The following is a 16,318-nucleotide window of genomic DNA, read 5'->3' on the forward strand; positions in this document are numbered from 1 at the left end:
AGCCAATCCCGTCTGCGCCGCCCCGCCCCCAAGGCCGGGGCCTCTGTACCCAGATATGAGGATACGAGGCCTGCTCGTGTTCTGGGGCCCCAGCTGCACCCCTCATGGCAGCTGCAGGGCTCGGAGGGGGTGTGGGGGTGGAGGTGGGGGTCTGTGTGGGGACCAACTTGTGCAATCCACGAGGGCCTGCAAAGCCACATGCGCGGGCACACACACACGCACCCCAGGAAGCCTGGAGGGCAAGGACAGGCCTGGTGGGCTGGGGTGGGTGAGTGTGCTCAGAGGCCCCTACTTCGGGCTCCCCCTACCCACCCGAGGTCACAGTGGGTCGCACGCCTGGATCCCAACACGGAGCATTTATTTCATGCCGAGAGCAGAAGAGGGCAGTGCGGGGCAGTGACACAGGCCTTGGCCGGGGAGGAGCTGCGTCCACCTTCAACGGCTGTTCTGCTCGGATGGGGGGACCAGTCTGATGGGGGAGACGGAGCCTCGGATGGAGGATGGGGGAGAGACTGGGGGCAGCGCTGGGGAGGAGCAAGACGCACAAGAGAGAGCTGGCAGCTTCCGGGAGGGGAGAGGAATTGGGGCCGAGGGAGAAACGGGCTGGGGGGGGGGGGGAGGCCGGCCAGGGACCGAGGGACGTGCCCTCCAGGGCGCCACCCTGCCCCCACCCGGGCCCCCAGACTCCCCGAAGACACGCAAGGGAGCGCTCAAGCACTGGTGCTTGTGAGCACGGTGTCCAGTGTGCGTGCACCTCTGTGCACACGTGTGCGTGCGTGGGTGTCTACGTGGTTACATGTGCACGTGTGTGTGGAGGTCCGTGCGTGTTTTATGCACACGTCTGCCAGCGTGTTCACGTGGCCCTACACCTGTAAAGGGCCAGAGGTGGGAGGGGCGGGGGTGTGGCGAGAAATGTTCCCGGAAGGGGGAAGGGGTGGCCCAGGATGGAGGGGTGGGGGTGGGACAGGGATCAAATATGGACCCCCCCCCCCCCCCCGCCCCACTCTGGGCTCAGGCTGAACCCTCTGGGGCCGCCAGGAGCCCACAGGCCGACCCTGAACACAGTCCACACTCACCCGCCGGGCTCCCACAGGGCTTTTGAGGCCCATGGGCAGCTACCTACGCTGGGTCCGGGCTCCCGCCCCAGCCTGAGAGCCCGGGACCGGCCAAGTCCGGGAAGACGACGTTGTTATCCGAGAGGCCCTGAGCTCTGACCAGGTGGACGAACTTCTCCAGCACCCGGGTCCGTATCACCCACGTCCTGCCTGGGGCCCGATGAGCGCAGCACGGCCCTCAGCGACCGGAGCGAGTGGGGGCGCCCTGCCCCTCCCCCCCCCACCCCGCCCCGTCCCGTCCCTCGGGTTCTACTGCGGCCGCCGGCCAGGCACTCACACAGCAGGCTGACCGTGAGGACGCTCTGACCGCCCGACCGTCTCCCGGACAGCATCAGAGCAAACACGCTGTAGTCAGTGTCGTGCACCTGGACCTCCTCGGGGCCTTTCCCGGGCGCTGAGGGGTGACGGCGCAGCGTCAGGGGCACGCCCACCAGCGCCTCCCCGCCTCTCCCCTGTCGCCCCCTCACCCGCTGTGTTGTCCACTGAGAAGCCCCCAGGCTGGGCCGCTGCGATCAGCACATAAGACCAGGTGATACAGCGGTGGCCCCTGTGAGAGCAGGGATGGACAGAGGAGGAAGGTTCCAGAAGCTGGCAGGACCGCTGGTTTCCTTCTGCCTTTCTCAGGGGCGGGCCCCGAAGTGGGCCCCTGAGAGAATACAGCTGTCTGTCTGGAGGAGACTTCTGTCTGAAGCCACGGGCACGGCCCGGCCCACTGCTCTCCCCAGGGAGGCCTGTGTCCACTCCGTGGGCCCCGGGGCTGCCCTGTGTCCCTCCTGGAGGAGCAGCCAGGTGTGGGCCGGTGACCTTGAAGCCTCTGCCCAGCCCACCCGCGGACAGCTCCTCCTCAGCCTGGAACAGGACCTGAAACGTGCACGCGTGTGCCATCGTGAGGGGTTTTCTAGGCCACGGTGGCCCCTCTGGGAATACGGAGCGGGCCCAGTGGGCACTGCCCGGCGCCCCCGGCCTCAGCCGTGGACTTCGCGGAGCCGGGCAGGGCGGGGAGGGGTGGGGGCTGCGGGCGGCTGTTGCCGTGCGGGGCCTGGTTCCCCCGCCCGGGCTCAGTCCTCGGGGAAACGGCCAGCAGTGCGGGGTCCTCTCCAGGTGCATGTGCTTGTTTAAGCAGCAACCAGGTGCAGCCTGGCCTGCAGGCCGGGGAGAGGCTGCATCTGCACTGGGCTCTCTGTCCCCCACGGTCCCCTCAGTAATCAACCTCTGGCAGGAACCAGGCCAGTCAGATGGCCCCGAGAGTCTGAGCCGCTCCGGTGGGGGATTCTGGGGTGGCTGGTGGTGCAGGCGGCTTCAACGATGGTCGCCGGCAGGCGAGGGCAGGGGCCGAGTGGAGCCCCTCAGAGGCTCTCGGCTTCTAGCGTTAACCCTGGTCTACGTGACAAACCCCCCTCGTTTCGGGCTCCTCGTTTATCTAATGTGGAGCCAAAGAGCCCTAGCCAGCGAGGTGTCTGGGCCCTCTGCTCCCCCATAGCCAGGCAGGTGGGCAAGGAGGGGGCAGGGGCAGGACTGCAGGAGATCTGGGGAGGGGAAGGAAGCCCTCGTGGCATCGGTGTCCCCCGAAGGGCGGGCTGCGCCCCCCTCCACCTCATTTCAGGCAGCTGTCTATGAAGACACCCCGCTTCCACGAAGACTTCCCAGCCAGGGAGCAGGCACTTTACTCAGGCACACCGACCGGACCACCTGTCACCCTGGATGCAGCAACTGATCCAGGAGAACCAGTCAGAGGCCGTTGCCAGGCCGACCAGGATGATCTCTTTTCTGGAATTGAGACCCTGAAAAGCACATCAGCCTAGGCTGATGTTTTATCCCTGTGAGGTGAGAACTTCCCTGAACAACAGAAGTCCAGGGCAAGCAGAGCTGAGAGAGAGAGAGAGGGAGGAGGTGATGGGGACTGATCACACTGTTTGCGCTCCTGGATCCAGCTGTACCTGAAATCCATCAGCGCCCAAGGCCCTTCAGAGTCTGTGATCCAGTGAATGCCCCCCTCTCTTGTGTGTGTCCCCAGAGCTGGCTTAGGCCACTAGCAGCCTATGCTGAACTTTTGGAAGACGGTCTTGGGAGAACATGGCACGGGGGCCCATGCTGGACCTGAGTCATGAAGCCATGGCTTCTGGAGGTACAGGTCAGGGATCCTCACTCACCGGGTCATGGCATAGGACACTTTAAGGCTGCCGTTTTCATTCTTCTCGAACGTCGCAGTGAACGGGCTCAGCAAGGAACTGTCTGTGTTCCTGTGGGTGCTGCCCGCCAGGCCGACAACAAACCATTCCCCCTGGAACTGTGGGGACCCGGAGTCGGCAGAGCCCAGGGCAGCCCTGACACCCTCGCCAGGCAGCCTGTGCCTGAGCCAAGCCGGGGGCTGCCCTGGGTCTGGCAGCGACAGAGTGACCTGGCCCAGTGGCTGGTCTTGTCCAGCCTGTTTCCCCATCTGTGCGGAGGGACTGAGACGTCCCCACCTCACGGGGACTGGCAGGGGCTACAGGAGGGAGCGGCTGCCCAGAAGGTCTGTTCGGGGCCCTTTTCTGCTGGATGTCAGGAATCTCTGGGGAGGACACTGAGACCAGGCTGGCCACGCTGGTTCCCCGGGTAGTGCCTTCCCCGGCCACCATGGCCCTCCTTTCTCCCTGCACTTGGACCCTGGCTTTCTCCCCCTCCAACCCGGCCCCCAGACCTGGTCTTCCTGGAAACTCTGTAAGACGGAGATCATGCCTGGCTGGGTGTTTGAGGTCTGGCCTTTAAGCAGGATGAGCATCACCCACAGGGCAGGCCAAGGCCCCATGTCAGCGGGGACGGAGTAGTGCTCATTGTCACTGTGGTCTCAGATACTCACCTCTTTATGGGCCCACCTGGCAGGTGGCCCTCCCCAGGGGTGTGCTCCCCGCACCTTCCTGCTCAGGACTGGCAGAAGAGGTGGGTGCAGAGGGCTTGGGGGTGGGCTGGGCAGGGGCGGGCCCTCTTCAGATCCCGCCCACCAAAGACGGAGGGCATCTGGGTCCCAGCCCAGGAAGGGAGGTGGGCAGAAAATAGAGGTGCTGGGGGTGCTTGCTGGGCCCACTAGCTCCCAGGGATGTCTCTGGACCTTGCTTTCTGATTCCTGAGACCCCAGCTCCACACCTCCTTGGGACCCCTTCCCAGTGTCCCATGCCAGTGAGGGGGTCAGAGGCCTGAGGCGCCTCCCTAGCCTAGCCCTACCCTAGCGGCATTCCTGCTACCAGGTGGAGGGCAGAATGTTCCATCCCACACAGGGAGCTTGACCTTTTTAGTCCCAAAGGTCAGGGGCACAGTGTTCTGCTGCAGGAACACAGTGTAGAGTCCGGTCTGCCACCCCCACACCGCTCCACAGTCCCTGAAATCACAGTGTGGGGCAAGAACAGGGCCAAGTGGCCCTACAGCCACCGGGGGCAGGGGTAGCGGCGGGTCAGAGTGAGGCCAGAGGTGGTGGGGTGGCGGGGCAGGCAGCCAGAATACCCAGATAGAGGTGACTGAGGGGCGGATCACAGGGGCCCCTCTGCCAGAGGGAGGGCAGGGGGCAGGAAGCCCCCGCACACTGGGCCTGGGTGCAAGAGGGCCCAGGCTCTGGGCATGTAGCCCACCTGGCCATCCCTGGAGCAAAGGCCTGGGAAGCAAACAGACATTCCCACATAGGCAGTCAAGTGCGTCCCCTGTCTTGGGCCACCTCCCCCCCCCCACCCCCCACCCCCCAGGGCCTCCAGCAGCCTGTCCTGAGGAGGAGGGCCCCAGCCAGGACACTTGGAAAGCACCCGTCCCCCTAGGTGAGGAGCCTCATGGCTCTGCTCTGTCCTGGCCCTCACTCTGCATGGAAGGGCATGGACCGTCTGGTCCTTCCTCCTCCAGGAGCGAGTCCCATTGCCAGGTGGAGGTCAAGACCTCTCTGGGCCAGCTGCAGGCCCCAGGACAGGGGGAGGGTCAGGGGTCGGGAGGGCTGCGGCCACCAGCATCTCCTCGAGAACCGAGCCTGCAGGGCAGCACCGCATTCCTTGGGCTCGCTCTGCCCGCTGCTCGGTGTGGCTCTACTACTTGGGGAGAGGGCCCACAAGGAGACAAGGTGCAAGTGACCCGTTTTTGCCCGGAACTTCCCAAAGCGATCACCGTCCCACAGAAGCTGGCGTACGCCTGACTCCTACGCCTGACTCCCTGAACGCCTCCCTCCTTGCAGGCGCCGACCTTGCCCTGGGGATCCCGACCCGAGTCTCAGCCCGCCCAACACCCGAAAGCAGCCCCCTTGGCGCCCGCGCTCCGGGGAGCCCGGGGGCGGGGCGGCGGCGGTCCCAACGGGGACCCCAGCCCGGCCTTCTCTGGCCACGACGTGCCGGCCGCAGCGGAGGCCGGGCGGGCCCCTCGGGCCAGCTCTCCCGGACCCCGCCCGCTCCTCCCGGCCTAGGGACCCACGCGGCACCCCCGCCACCCGTGCGGCGCGTCCCAGGCTGCGCGGAGGACGCCGGGAGCCGCCCCGGCGAGGCTCCTCCCGCCCCCCAATGCGATTGGTCGAGGGTGCGCACGTGACGCCGCCCGCCCACCGTTTGGGGGGCTGGGAGTGGCTGCTCGCCTCCGCTTGTGACCCGAGGGCCGGGGAACCGACCGCCGTCCCCGCAGCCGGCCCCGAGAGGCGGCAGGGTCCGCGGGTCCCCCTCGCGGCAGCCCCCCCCTCCCCGCCGGCCCCCCCAGGAGCCCTCCTGCCGCCCCCCGTCCCCGTCCCGTCCTGTCTTCCACAGCAGGAGCGCCCCCAGCTGCTCCCCGCTTCTTTCCTCTCTCCCCGAAAACTCGGACGTGGTGCTCTGGGCTCGCTCTTCCCGAGGACGCGGTCCCGGGCGACAGGGACACCGGAGGGGGGATGCTGGAGTCCGGGGATCCCCGAGGTCCTCACCCCGGCCGCGGGCGGGGGTGGGAGCAGTGCTGGGCAGGAGCAGGACGCGCGGAACGACCCCGTGTGACGCCCCTGCCGTGAGCTGGAGGGAGGTGGACGGTCCCCTCCGCAGCGAGCCATGTCCAGCCGTGTCCCCACAGGCAGGGGCCTGGCCCATCTGCACCCCACCCCCACCCCCCGGAGCTGCCTTGTGAGGCCCGGCGAGCGGAGCCAAGCACAGAGCGTCAACAGTCCCCCCCCCACACAGGGCCAACGGTGTACCTGCCTGTGGGACCGCGGGCGCTGGGGGCCTGGGACACAGCACGCCCCAGTCCCGGCAAGGCCGGTGGGCTCCCAGGACAGTGCTCCTCCTCGAGGCCCCCAACCGCGGCTGCCAATTTAGTTTGTATACGTCTTTTAAAGGTATTTTTTTTCTTCTAAGTTATTAAAAATCCTTTTAGAATCAAAAGGCAAAATACAAATTCTAATTAACATTATTTTACATAAAAACAATTCACTCAGAACTACAATTATTTCCCCCGTACTTTGTGACAATTAGGGTGCATTAAACTTTTTCTTTTTTTTTTTTTTTTGGAAATAAAATTCATGACAACTGAAATCACCACTCCCCAAACCCCCGCTCCCGCCCCCGCAGACCTGCTGTCGGAGACCCAGAGGGACAGCCGGGGCTCTGTGGGACCTCAGCCCTGGGGTCACTCGGGAGGGTCTCTGGCGCCGCCCTCTGGACGTGCAGCCCTCCCAGAAACCCTGGAGGGAGATCTGTTTGAACCCTCCCACACCCCAGAGCAGACCCCTCATTTTCTGTCCGGTGGGCGTGGGGTGAGGCATGCAGGGTACTCTCTGGGGTAACGCCAGCTCCGAGCTATGGCCCATGTGATGCAGGTGCACTGTATCCAGCTCTTTGCTGTGGGTCTCTAGGATGTGGGGCATGTGGGGAGGCTACAGTTTCCTTTGCCCTTCTCCCTCAAAATCCTGGGGGCCAGGGCTCCCCGCTTCCCCCTCTTCTCCCAGCCCTACCTATCTGTCTTCCTGGGAGTCTGGCATCAAGACACATTGGGTGGGCAACCCCCAGTCTGCGGAGTCGGGCATGGTCCCCGCCCACTGCAGACATGGAGCCCCCAGAGGGCTGCGGCTGGCTCCTCCCAGTAACTGCCCACCCTCCTGGTCTGGACGGGGCCAGTGGGCCGAGTGGGCATGTAGAGATGGGACCAGCCAGTGGTCCTCCTGCTCTGTGGCCTGCGGCTCACCTGGGATGGCCTGGTCCCCGGCCCCAGTTCCCGGCAGCCCGGGGAAGGAGGCCACTGGGGGCGAAGGGAGGAAAGGGGGGCTAGGGTGGGGGCCCCAGCTCCCAGGTGCCCCCTCAGCCTCACCGTCAGTCAGTGGCAAGCTCTAGACAGGGCGCCACCCTGCCTCTGTGCCCCAGGCCGGGCGGGTACTTCAGAAGCACTCATCAGGTAGACGCCTCGAGGGTCCCAAGACAGGGGGCTTGGCACTGGTTCCAGGCCCAGCTTTGGCCAAGTTAATGCCCGTTTTCCTGACTTTCCAGCCCCAGCCTGGCTCCAACCTGGGGCTGCCATTTGCCCTCAGACCCCCCCCCCCCAAGTACTGGAGGGGTGCCCCCCACCACAATGTCCTTGTTCCCAGGGGACTGTGGGGGGCAGGGGGTGAGGGGTGCATGTTTCTCCAGGATGGGAAACGTTCAGCTGGAAGCACCCCAGGGTGCTGACTCACAGCCACGGAGCCTGGATCTCGCCCAGTGAAGCTTAGGGAGGCCACCCACCGAGGGGAGTAGAAGGAGAAAGCCGGCCTCCACGGAGGAGGTGTCCTCAGAGCCCAGATACACCATCCCGGAGCAGGACGCCCACAGACCCCTCAGGCACAGGGTAGGCATGTGTGAGGCCACAGCACCGGAGCCCAAGTCATTTGAGCCGCCGAAATTGGCCAGTGTCCTCCGGCAAAAGGAGAAGACGGTTTAGCAACATGGGGGGAGGGGGGTGCTGAATGCGGCTGTAATAATCCGGAGAGTGTTCTCACCAGCAGGGGCAGGGCAGAGTCTAGGCCCAGCCCGCTAGGCCCCTGGCCCCGGGTGGTATCCACAGCTCCCTCCCTTAGCCGCAGGGCACCTGTCCCCCAGCCCCGGTGGGACCTACGCCCCCACCCCCGGGGTCCTGGCCTGGGGGGAGAGCTGCATGTGGGTGACTCAACACTCCGTTTTCTTTCGAGTGCCCTGTGGCTTCCCGAACTGACCTCTAGGGTCAGTTTTCCCAGTCCCGATTCTTCTCTTTCAGGGATGTCCTCACTTCTGAGAACCCGCAGTGAGAGACGCCCCGGTGTGTGGAAAGGATGCGCAGTCTACCCTGGGGGGCAGTGAGGAGGCAGACCCTCCTCCGGGCTCGACGTCCCCCCCGACAGTCTGGCATCGCTCGGAAGGGCCCCTGCAGGCAGCCATTGTGTGGGGGACACATCATTACCCCATTTTCAGCCCCTCCCTCCCCCTGCCTAAATCTCCCACTGGCCTTGGAGTTCCCACATTCCGGAAAGATCTTCCCTACAGAGCAAAGCACACCCATCCTCCTGGTTCCTGGTGACCGTGCTCAGACCCTGGGCGTGGGCTCTCTCCCTTGTACACCAAGCTCCCGGGCTCACCCCAATCCTAGCACACGAATCAGGCTGGCCTGCTTTCTCCATTTCCCACTCCTTATTCTCCCTGCCCGGCCACCCTCGTGATCTCCCTCCCCCCGACCCCGGGGGCCTAGCTGCCCGGTGCTAGGACTCGGCCCCAGGTGGTCCGTGCTGTGCCCCATCTGCGTTTGCCAGCCCTCAGGGGGCAGCCAGGGGGACAGCCCCGCCTCCCGACTAAGACGGATACCAGCTCATCCCAGACCCAGGCACCACATCCAGGAACCCGGAGGGGGTCTGCCTGCGCCTCTGCGGCGGCTGTCCTGTCCCAGGAGGGAGCTCCGGGTCAGCACGAGTAGGAGAACCTGTGGACAGAGCTCCTCAGCCCTCTAGAAAAGGCTCCCCAACATCTGAGCAGGGGGCAGGCTCGGGACCTGGGCCCACCCAGGGCAGCCCAGTAAGACCAGCAGGGCACGAGCGCTTAGACACAGGGACCAGGGAAGGGGAGCTGGAACGGCGACGCAGGGGGCCCAACGAAGCAGAGGAGACCAGGGCACAGGGACAGCAGGGCACGGCGCTCTCCTCTCCAGCCCACCCCGGGAGCAGTGCCACTTGCCCACGAGATGATGGGCAGAGGGAGGCCCCGGGTCCAGGTCCGACATGGAAAGGAAGGAAAGGAAGGAATCAGGGTCCAGGACAGACAGCGTTTAATGAAAGCAGCGCCCCTGCGCTCCCGTGGGCGGTGCGCAGCTCCAGTCCCCCCTGGGTGGCCCTGCCCGGCGGGGCGCCGGGGCTCAGTGAACGGGGCAGCGGGGGCCATCACCTTCAGGGTCTTCACTCCTTCCGAGTTCAGGGCTGCCCCCTGGACTCACCTCCTCACTTCTGGGGCACAGAGACAGGACTCAGCCAGAGAGGGAGGGGCGGGTGGGCGGGTGCCCTGGCCCTCCCCTCACCACCCACCAGCACTGCCCACTCACCATCCAGGACGTGGAACTGGTCTGCGGCCTCGCAGAAACCTGAGGGCCCAGGCAGGGGTCAGGAGTGGCTGGGGCAGGGCACAAGGCTGGAGGGCGAGGCAGGCCACTGGGGGCTTCGAGGGAGGCTTACCATACTTGGGGAAGAACAAGATCTGGTCCTCGGTCAGGTTGACCCTCTGGATCCGCTGCTCGAATGCACTCAGGGCCGCGTCACTCGGGGGCAGTGAGCGGGCTGTGGGGCACACGGGGCTCCTGGGCACGTGGTGAGGGAGCAGGCAGGGCACGCTGGGCCTAGGGTCTGTGTGCTTGGGACGCACCCACCCACCCACCCACCCCTCCTCCCCGTCCCCTCTGTCCCCACACGCGGGCCTATGTGCGGGGGCTCCTCCCTCGACCCCTGCTCAGCTGGAGAGAATCAGAATACAGGGAGGCAGGGAGGGTCTGTGTGTCCATCTGGGCCGCTCCACACGGATGGCCCCGAGCGTGCGCAAAGCTCGGGCTCCCGCGTGGACGCACCGTACAGCTTCACCGACAGCTGCCGCGCCCGCTCCAGGTACAGGATGGCGAAGCCTCGGTAGTCTGTCTCCCCGACGACCACATCTACCGGCCCACGGGCACCTCGGGCTGGGCAATGCTGAGTCAGCTGAGGCGGTTTCTGACCCCCAGCCCTGCACCCCCTCCCACGCCCTCCCCTCACCTTGGAGCAGGAAATGCCCCGCGGCTCCTGTGTCTCTGTAGAGCTGCCGTACCTGCCAGCAGATCCCATCCCTGGGGAGGGAAGGGGGGCAGTGAGCAGGGCAGGATTAAGGACCCCAACCCGGGCAGCGCCTCACAGGACTCTGGTCCAGGCCAGAGAAAAGCTGGGATCAGGGTCAGGGGTCTGTCCCGGGGACTCACAGCTTCCGGAAGGTGCTGACAGCCATGGCTGCACCCTGGGGAGCCACATGCAGTGCGGTGGCCTCAGCCCGGTGGCCCTGCTCCTGCAGGAAGCGGCACGAGGAGGCCACCGCCACAAGGAGCCACGTCCCTGCAAACTAGGGGCAAGTCACGTGAGAACACAAGGGGATGACCCCTGAAAAGCGAGATGAGTTCCTGCCCACCCACCTGTCCCTCTACCTGCTGAACATCAAAGTTGGCTTTGGGCTGGATAGTGCTGATGGGAGACGCGGGTCGAGGGGGTCTCCGAGCCCTCCTGCTCAGGGAGCCCCCAGCCAGGAGCAGAGTCAAGAGGAGAGCAGTCCTGGGGGTCAGCATGGCAGTGGCAGTGACCAGAGTGGGGGAGGCCCAGGGCAGGACGGCCAGGCCCCGGGTCAGAGTCCACTGACCAGTGTCGCCCGGAAGCCTGGCACAGGAAGTCCGCGTCGGCCCACCTCCAGCCTTACCAAGCACCCTGCCCTCCCTCTCGCCCCCAGCAAGAGTCCACCCCTAGCCTCCTCGACTCTGCACTTCCTGGGAGGGCCCTGGCTCCATATCCTGCTTACAGAGTCCCAGTTGACCTCTGGTTCTTTGTCCATGACCCCCTTACCCAGGGCCCCAGCCGCTGCCAGCGGCAGCGCCGAGTCTCGAACCCGCGTTCCACGGCGAGCATAGGTCTCGGCCCCGCCCACTAGCTGCCGAGCAAGGCCGCCGCCCCTCCCGGCCGCCTGGGGCGCTGTTTCGAGCGAGCTCGGTGCGCGCAGGCGCGGCAACTGCCGATGCAGGCTGCCGGGTGCTCGGCGTTCTGTGGCTATCGATGCCTCAGGGCTCGAGGCGTCAGCCTGGCGGGCTCCATCATAGAGACGCGGCGGCAGGAGCGGCGGGGCGGAAGCGGGTCCGCCGGCCGAGGCCGGGCGCCGGGCCGGGGGCTGCACAGCCGGGCAGAGGCGGCCGCGGTGAGTGCGCCCGGCCCCGGGGAGCGTCGTCATCCGGCCCCGGCCCCCGAACCCCGTCTCCCCGGCCCCGAGGAGCGTCGCAAACCGGCCGCGTCCGGTCTCCGGCTCCTTGCCCTCCCCCGCCCCCCCATCCCCCAGTCTCCGGCCCCTCGGCCTCGGCCGCGCCCTCTGCCGATCAATGTGTCGCAGAAGCTGCCGCGCCGGGACCGGGGGCCGAGCCGAGGCCCCGCCCCCGGCAGCCCCTCGGAAGGAGGGTGGGAGGGGACGTTGGCAGCCCCCGCCCCGCCCACAGCTCGCCGGGCAGTGGCCGCGCTGGCCCGCTGACCGCCTGGCAGGGCTCCCTTAGACCACAAGGCACAGGCCAAGGGCCGGCTGGTGCCCCTGGCGGCGTCCGGGGCGGGCTGTCTGGTCCTCGTCCCACCGGCCCCAGCTTCTTCTCGGAAGGATCTCTGTCCCAGGCTGACAGCTCTGAAGCCTTGGGTCTACAAGGTCAGAGTGACTGGAGTGCGTGCGGGTCACCGGTTCTTCGTTTCTTGGCCTCTGAACAGTCACCGGCCTAGGCGTCCACATGTGTCTCTGGGCCCATGAGTGGGAGGTCGTCAGAGGGCCCCACCCAGAAGGCCAGCGCCCCAGACCAGGACCCTTCTGGGGTTGAGATCAGATCTGGGGCGCAGAGGGGCCGCCCCATACTCCCACTTCAGGCTGGACCAGGCCAGGAGGTGCTGGGAGGGGTCTGCTGCCCTCCCAGAAGCTGCCTGTTCCAGAGGATCACTAGGACTTGCGGGGGGCCCGTCACGAGTGTGGGGTCAGGGGGCTTGGGGAAGCTGTCGGATCCTTAGCCAGGTGGGCAGTGTCAGCTGGCCCCCTGCACGCTGTCAGTGCAGTGGGATTCCCAGCAGGGCAGTCGCCCCAGCCCGGGTCCCTTCCCACAGTGCGACTGGCAACTAAGGGGACCGCGTGTGGGTTTCAGGGCTGCCCGGGCAGAATGTCACAATGGACGAGGGGGGTGCGCCCCTGCTCCCTGACAGCCTCGTCTACCAGATCTTCCTGAGCTTGGGCCCGGCCGACGTGCTTGCTGCTGGGCTGGTGTGCCGCCAGTGGCATGCCGTGTCCCGGGATGAGTTCCTGTGGAGGGAGCAGTTCTACCGCTACTACCAGGTGGCCCGCGACGTGCCCCGGCACCCAGGTCAGGGCCTGCACGTGGCCCCATGGTCCACCAGGCTGGCTGGGCGGGAGACAGGGCCATTCACATGCTCCCATCTGGACCACATGCTGCCATGTGGACCGTCTGAAGGCACCACGCTGGCCCCCCCACCGCCCAGATCTGCACAGCGGTCACCAAGGCACCGTGTGGCCCGCACACTGATGGGGGACAGCCAGTCCATGCCTGAGCACAGGGCCTGGTGGGGGGCGGTGGTGGTGGGGGGACAGCCCTGCCGCTGAGGTGACTAGCGTCCTCCAGGAGCAGGGCTGGCCCCCATGCCGTCTGGGTGGCTGGCCTCTGTGGGAAAGGAGGCTCAGGGCCCCAGCAGTGACTGCCCCCCCCACCCCGCCCCCAGCGGCCACATCCTGGTATGAAGAGTTTCGGCGGCTCTACGACACGGTGCCCTGCGTGGAAGTGCAGACGCTCAAGGAGCACACGGACCAGGTCCTGCACCTCAGCTTCTCGCACTCGGGCTACCAGTTTGCTTCCTGCTCCAAGGACTGCACGGTGAAGGTGAGCCCAGCCCGCCAGGGAGCAGCATCTCCGCTAGGACCTGGGGCTCATAGGACGGAGGCCGGGTGGGGGGCCCTCACTGCTACTGGAGAGTGAGGAGCCCGACCCTGTGGACCCACACACCTCGGGTCTGCTGGCAGCCTGGGGCAAGGAGCAACATCCCAGTGGTGGTTTCTGGGCAGGAGCTCAGCTGGGAGAGGGGCCTGCAGCATGGGCCCCCGTGTCACGTGCAGGGTGGGCACAAGAGGCCCCTGGATGACTGAGCCCCCACGCAGATCTGGAACAACGACCTGACCGTCTCGCTGCTGCACAGCGCGGACATGCGGCCCTATAACTGGAGCTACACCCAGTTCTCCCAGTTCAACCAGGACGACTCGCTGCTGCTGGCGTCCGGGGTGTTCCTGGGGCCCCACAACTCCTCGTCTGGTGAGATCGCAGTCATCAGCCTAGGTGAGAGCCGGCCTGGGGCGGGCGGGCTGTCTCGGCCAACCCCGCCCCGCCCCCACGAGGCCCCGCCCCCCACGAGGCCCCGCGCCTCACAGCCCTGTCCCCGCTTCCGCCCCTCCCAGACAACTTCGCCCTGCTGTCCCGAGTGCGCAACAAGCCGTACGACGTGTTTGGCTGCTGGCTCACGGAGACCAGCCTGATCTCGGGGAACCTGCACCGCATCGGAGACATTACCTCCTGCTCAGTGCTCTGGCTCAACAACGCCTTCCAGGTGCGGGCACGTGTGCCCCCTGCGGCTGTCGCCTCCTCGGCCTGCTGCCCACCTGCTGTCTCCCACCCCCAGGACGTGGAGTCCGAGAACGTCAACGTGGTAAAGCGGCTCTTCAAGATCCAGAACCTTAACGCCAGCACCATCCGCACGGTGATGGTGGCCGACTGCAGCCGCTTCGACAGCCCGGACCTCCTGCTGGATGACGGTGCCACCCCCGGCCGCGTCTTCGACCTGGGCGGCGACGGTGAGGACGAGGCGGTGGGCCCGGGGCCGGCTCCGGCCTGCACCAAGGAGGGCCTGCGGCGCTTCCTGGACGGGCTCCTGGACGGGCAGGCGCAGCCCCAGCTGTCAGAGCACGCCCTGGAGACGCAGGTGGCCGAGCTGCTGGCCCAGGGCCGCACCAAGCCCCCCGAGCACAGCACAGACGCTGCCCGCAAGCTCCTCGTCTTCACCACGGGCTGCCTCACCTACTCCCCGCACCAGATCGGTAGTGGGGGCAGGCCCTCCCCAGTCGCTGGAGCCGGGGCGGGGGGAGGGACGGCGAGGCTTCCCTGCAGACTGGGGGGGAGGGGGGAGGCCAGGGTCCCGTGGCCACGCAGGGAGCGAGACTGGGGGGCCCAGCCGCGCTCCAGCCTCCCGGACGGTGTGTTCCGTGGGGGCCTCTGATTCAGATGTGCTCCCGGTGCCGAGGTGACGCTGCTCCCCTCACCCGGCGCCCCCGCAGGCATTAAGCAGATCCTGCCACACCAGATGACCACAGCCGGGCCTGTGCTGGGTGAGGGGCGGGGCTCAGATGCCTTCTTTGACGCCCTGGACCACGTCATCGATGTGCACGGACACATCATCGGCATGGGCTTGTCCCCGGACAACAGGTGGGCCCCCGAGAGTGTCCTGGCCGGGGGGGGGTGGGGGGGGGGCTCTGTAGGCCGCCGGTACCAAGCAGGGTGCCCCTTGCCCAGGTATCTGTACGTGAACAGCCGAGCCTGGCCGAGCGGTTCTGTGGTGGCCGACCCCATGCAGCCACCGCCCATCGCAGAGGAGATCGACCTGCTGGTGTTTGACCTCAAGACCATGCGGGAGGTGAAGCGGGCTCTGCGGGCCCACCGCGCCTACACACCCAACGACCAGTGCTTCTTCATCTTCCTGGATGTCAGCAGGGACTTCGTGGCCAGGTAGCGGGGAGGGGCGGGGCCGGGGCGGCCCAGCCGGGTGTGGCGGGCGGGGGGCTCACGCCAGGCTCTCCCGCAGCGGGGCCGAAGACCGGCACGGCTACATCTGGGACCGGCACTACAACATCTGCCTGGCAAAGCTGCGGCACCAGGACGTGGTCAACTCTGTGGTCTTCAGCCCCCAGGAGCAGGAGCTGCTGCTGACGGCCAGCGACGACGCCACCATCAAAGCCTGGCGTTCGCCGCGCACCGTGCGCATCCACCAGGCCCCGCGTCCTCGTCCCCGCCCGTTTTTTTCCTGGTTTGCCAGCCAGAGGCGCTGAGGGGGGCGCTGGCCGACCGGAGCATCCCGGGTGCCCTTGGGCCGCCGGGACCCGCCGAAGACGCCAGAGGCCCACAGCCCCTTCCCAAGGGTCCGGCCGCTGCCCAGACCGTGTGGTGGGCAGAGAAGCCGGGAACAGAACTGCCTCGGGGAGGGGGTTCAGCGGGGCTGCAGACGGGGCAGCCTGACCCCCCCGCCCGCCACGCTCACGCCACCTCCCACGGCCATGACGTCCAGCACCGGGGCAGCCTCCTGGCTGGCGTGGGATGCACCGGACGCTGGGGGCCCCACCCTTCACCCACTCTTTTTCCCCAGGGCCTGGGTCCTGGGGCGTCAGCACCACACATGACCCGTGGCTGGCCCCGTGCGCCCCGAGCGGTGTTTCCTCAGGGAATCGGTCTGTGCGGCAGCGGGGCCGACAGCACGGGTCAGTCTGCCGTGGGCCCAGGCAAACTGCATGTCACCGGTCACCCGTTTGGGGCCCAAATAAACAGCTGGCAACAGCACACCGCCGTCCGATCTCTGTGTGCAGGGAGGGGCCCGGTGGTGTCTACGTGACTCTTGTGCCTGCCTGACGGGTAGCAGAACACTCGAGGCTTTGGTGGAGGCAGTGTGGCTCAAGGCTGCCTCCTCGGCAGCCGTGCCCCACAACCTCTGAGCAGACGAGGTCACCGGCGTGCAGAAAACGCCAGAGTGCGCCCACCACGTGTGCGTGCCCCCGCAGGGAGACGTACAGGGGGCGCCCGACCTGTACGCTGGGGAAGCGCTGGGGAAGCCCAGGCAGGGCAGGGATGGGGGCGAGTTCTGCGGGCACGGCACGCGGGATGGGGACATGGGGCAGAGGCTGGCCCGACCTGGGGGTTCACCAGCGGATGTCCTGGGTGACGGGTGGCAGACAGGTGGGGGCGCCGATGCG

The 16,318-nt window shown here is 66.9% G+C and overlaps 3 protein-coding genes across 8 annotated transcripts; 1 reads left to right on the plus strand and 2 right to left on the minus strand.

Moving 5' to 3' along the window:
* Window positions 1-213: 213 nt before the first annotated feature.
* Window positions 214-5,653, minus strand: LCN12 (lipocalin 12). Of its 3 annotated transcripts, none has more exons than XM_058693466.1 (4): window positions 3,266-5,653; window positions 1,583-1,662; window positions 1,393-1,509; window positions 214-1,265 (listed from the first exon to the last, which is right to left on the minus strand). In XM_058693466.1, the coding sequence occupies exons 1-4, from the start codon at window positions 3,550-3,552 to the stop codon at window positions 1,120-1,122; spliced, it is 630 nt and encodes a 209-aa protein (XP_058549449.1). In that variant the 5' UTR covers window positions 3,553-5,653; the 3' UTR covers window positions 214-1,119. The 3 variants fall into 3 exon arrangements, with proteins under 3 accessions (XP_058549449.1, XP_058549448.1, XP_058549447.1); XM_058693465.1 differs by having other exon boundaries at window positions 214-469; window positions 1,077-1,265; window positions 1,583-3,383; XM_058693464.1 differs by having other exon boundaries at window positions 1,583-3,383.
* Window positions 5,654-9,312: 3,659 nt separating this feature from the next.
* On the minus strand, window positions 9,313-11,192 carry C8G (complement C8 gamma chain). 2 transcript variants are annotated; one of them, XM_058693474.1, is made up of 7 exons: window positions 10,722-11,192; window positions 10,503-10,639; window positions 10,303-10,373; window positions 10,122-10,229; window positions 9,736-9,837; window positions 9,606-9,644; window positions 9,313-9,507 (listed from the first exon to the last, which is right to left on the minus strand). In XM_058693474.1, exons 1-7 carry the CDS (start codon window positions 10,857-10,859, stop codon window positions 9,497-9,499), a joined length of 606 nt encoding a protein of 201 aa, XP_058549457.1. In that variant the 5' UTR covers window positions 10,860-11,192; the 3' UTR covers window positions 9,313-9,496. The 2 variants fall into 2 exon arrangements, with proteins under 2 accessions (XP_058549457.1, XP_058549456.1); XM_058693473.1 differs by having other exon boundaries at window positions 9,313-9,510.
* Window positions 11,193-11,225: 33 nt separating this feature from the next.
* On the plus strand, window positions 11,226-15,908 carry FBXW5 (F-box and WD repeat domain containing 5). 3 transcript variants are annotated; one of them, XM_058693468.1, is made up of 9 exons: window positions 11,230-11,476; window positions 12,447-12,662; window positions 13,036-13,193; window positions 13,469-13,643; window positions 13,763-13,911; window positions 13,984-14,398; window positions 14,636-14,783; window positions 14,871-15,083; window positions 15,160-15,908. In XM_058693468.1, exons 1-9 carry the CDS (start codon window positions 11,338-11,340, stop codon window positions 15,401-15,403), a joined length of 1,857 nt encoding a protein of 618 aa, XP_058549451.1. In that variant the 5' UTR covers window positions 11,230-11,337; the 3' UTR covers window positions 15,404-15,908. The 3 variants fall into 3 exon arrangements, with proteins under 3 accessions (XP_058549450.1, XP_058549451.1, XP_058549452.1); XM_058693467.1 differs by having other exon boundaries at window positions 11,226-11,476; window positions 13,763-14,398; XM_058693469.1 differs by lacking the exon at window positions 11,230-11,476 and adding an exon at window positions 11,483-11,965 and having other exon boundaries at window positions 13,763-14,398.
* Window positions 15,909-16,318: the final 410 nt, after the last annotated feature.

The sequence above is a fragment of the Neofelis nebulosa genome, chromosome 12, assembly GCF_028018385.1.
Source record: "Neofelis nebulosa isolate mNeoNeb1 chromosome 12, mNeoNeb1.pri, whole genome shotgun sequence".
NCBI classification, from domain to species: Eukaryota; Metazoa; Chordata; class Mammalia; order Carnivora; family Felidae; genus Neofelis; species Neofelis nebulosa.

Bases quoted from the DNA above. Each gene is read 5' to 3' on its own strand.
- LCN12 (XM_058693465.1), bottom strand. From the start codon at position 2,222: ATGCACCTGGAGAGGACCCCGCACTGCTGGCCGTTTCCCCGAGGACTG. The intron at 1,510-1,582 runs GTGAGGGGGCGA...GTCACCCCTCAG, and splicing joins CTCAGTGGACAACACAGCGG to CGCCCGGGAAAGGCCCCGAG. The intron at 1,266-1,392 runs GTGAGTGCCTGG...ATCGGGCCCCAG, and splicing joins CCTCACGGTCAGCCTGCTGT to GCAGGACGTGGGTGATACGG.
- C8G (XM_058693473.1), bottom strand. From the start codon at position 10,859: ATGCTGACCCCCAGGACTGCTCTCCTCTTGACTCTGCTCCTGGCTGGG. The intron at 10,640-10,721 runs GTAGAGGGACAG...ACTTGCCCCTAG, and splicing joins CCAACTTTGATGTTCAGCAG to TTTGCAGGGACGTGGCTCCT. The intron at 9,645-9,735 runs GTAAGCCTCCCT...CTGGGCCCTCAG, and splicing joins CTTGTTCTTCCCCAAGTATG to GTTTCTGCGAGGCCGCAGAC.
- FBXW5 (XM_058693467.1), top strand. From the start codon at position 11,338: ATGCCTCAGGGCTCGAGGCGTCAGCCTGGCGGGCTCCATCATAGAGAC. The intron at 13,194-13,468 runs GTGAGCCCAGCC...GCCCCCACGCAG, and splicing joins CCAAGGACTGCACGGTGAAG to ATCTGGAACAACGACCTGAC. The intron at 14,784-14,870 runs GTGGGCCCCCGA...CCCCTTGCCCAG, and splicing joins GGCTTGTCCCCGGACAACAG to GTATCTGTACGTGAACAGCC.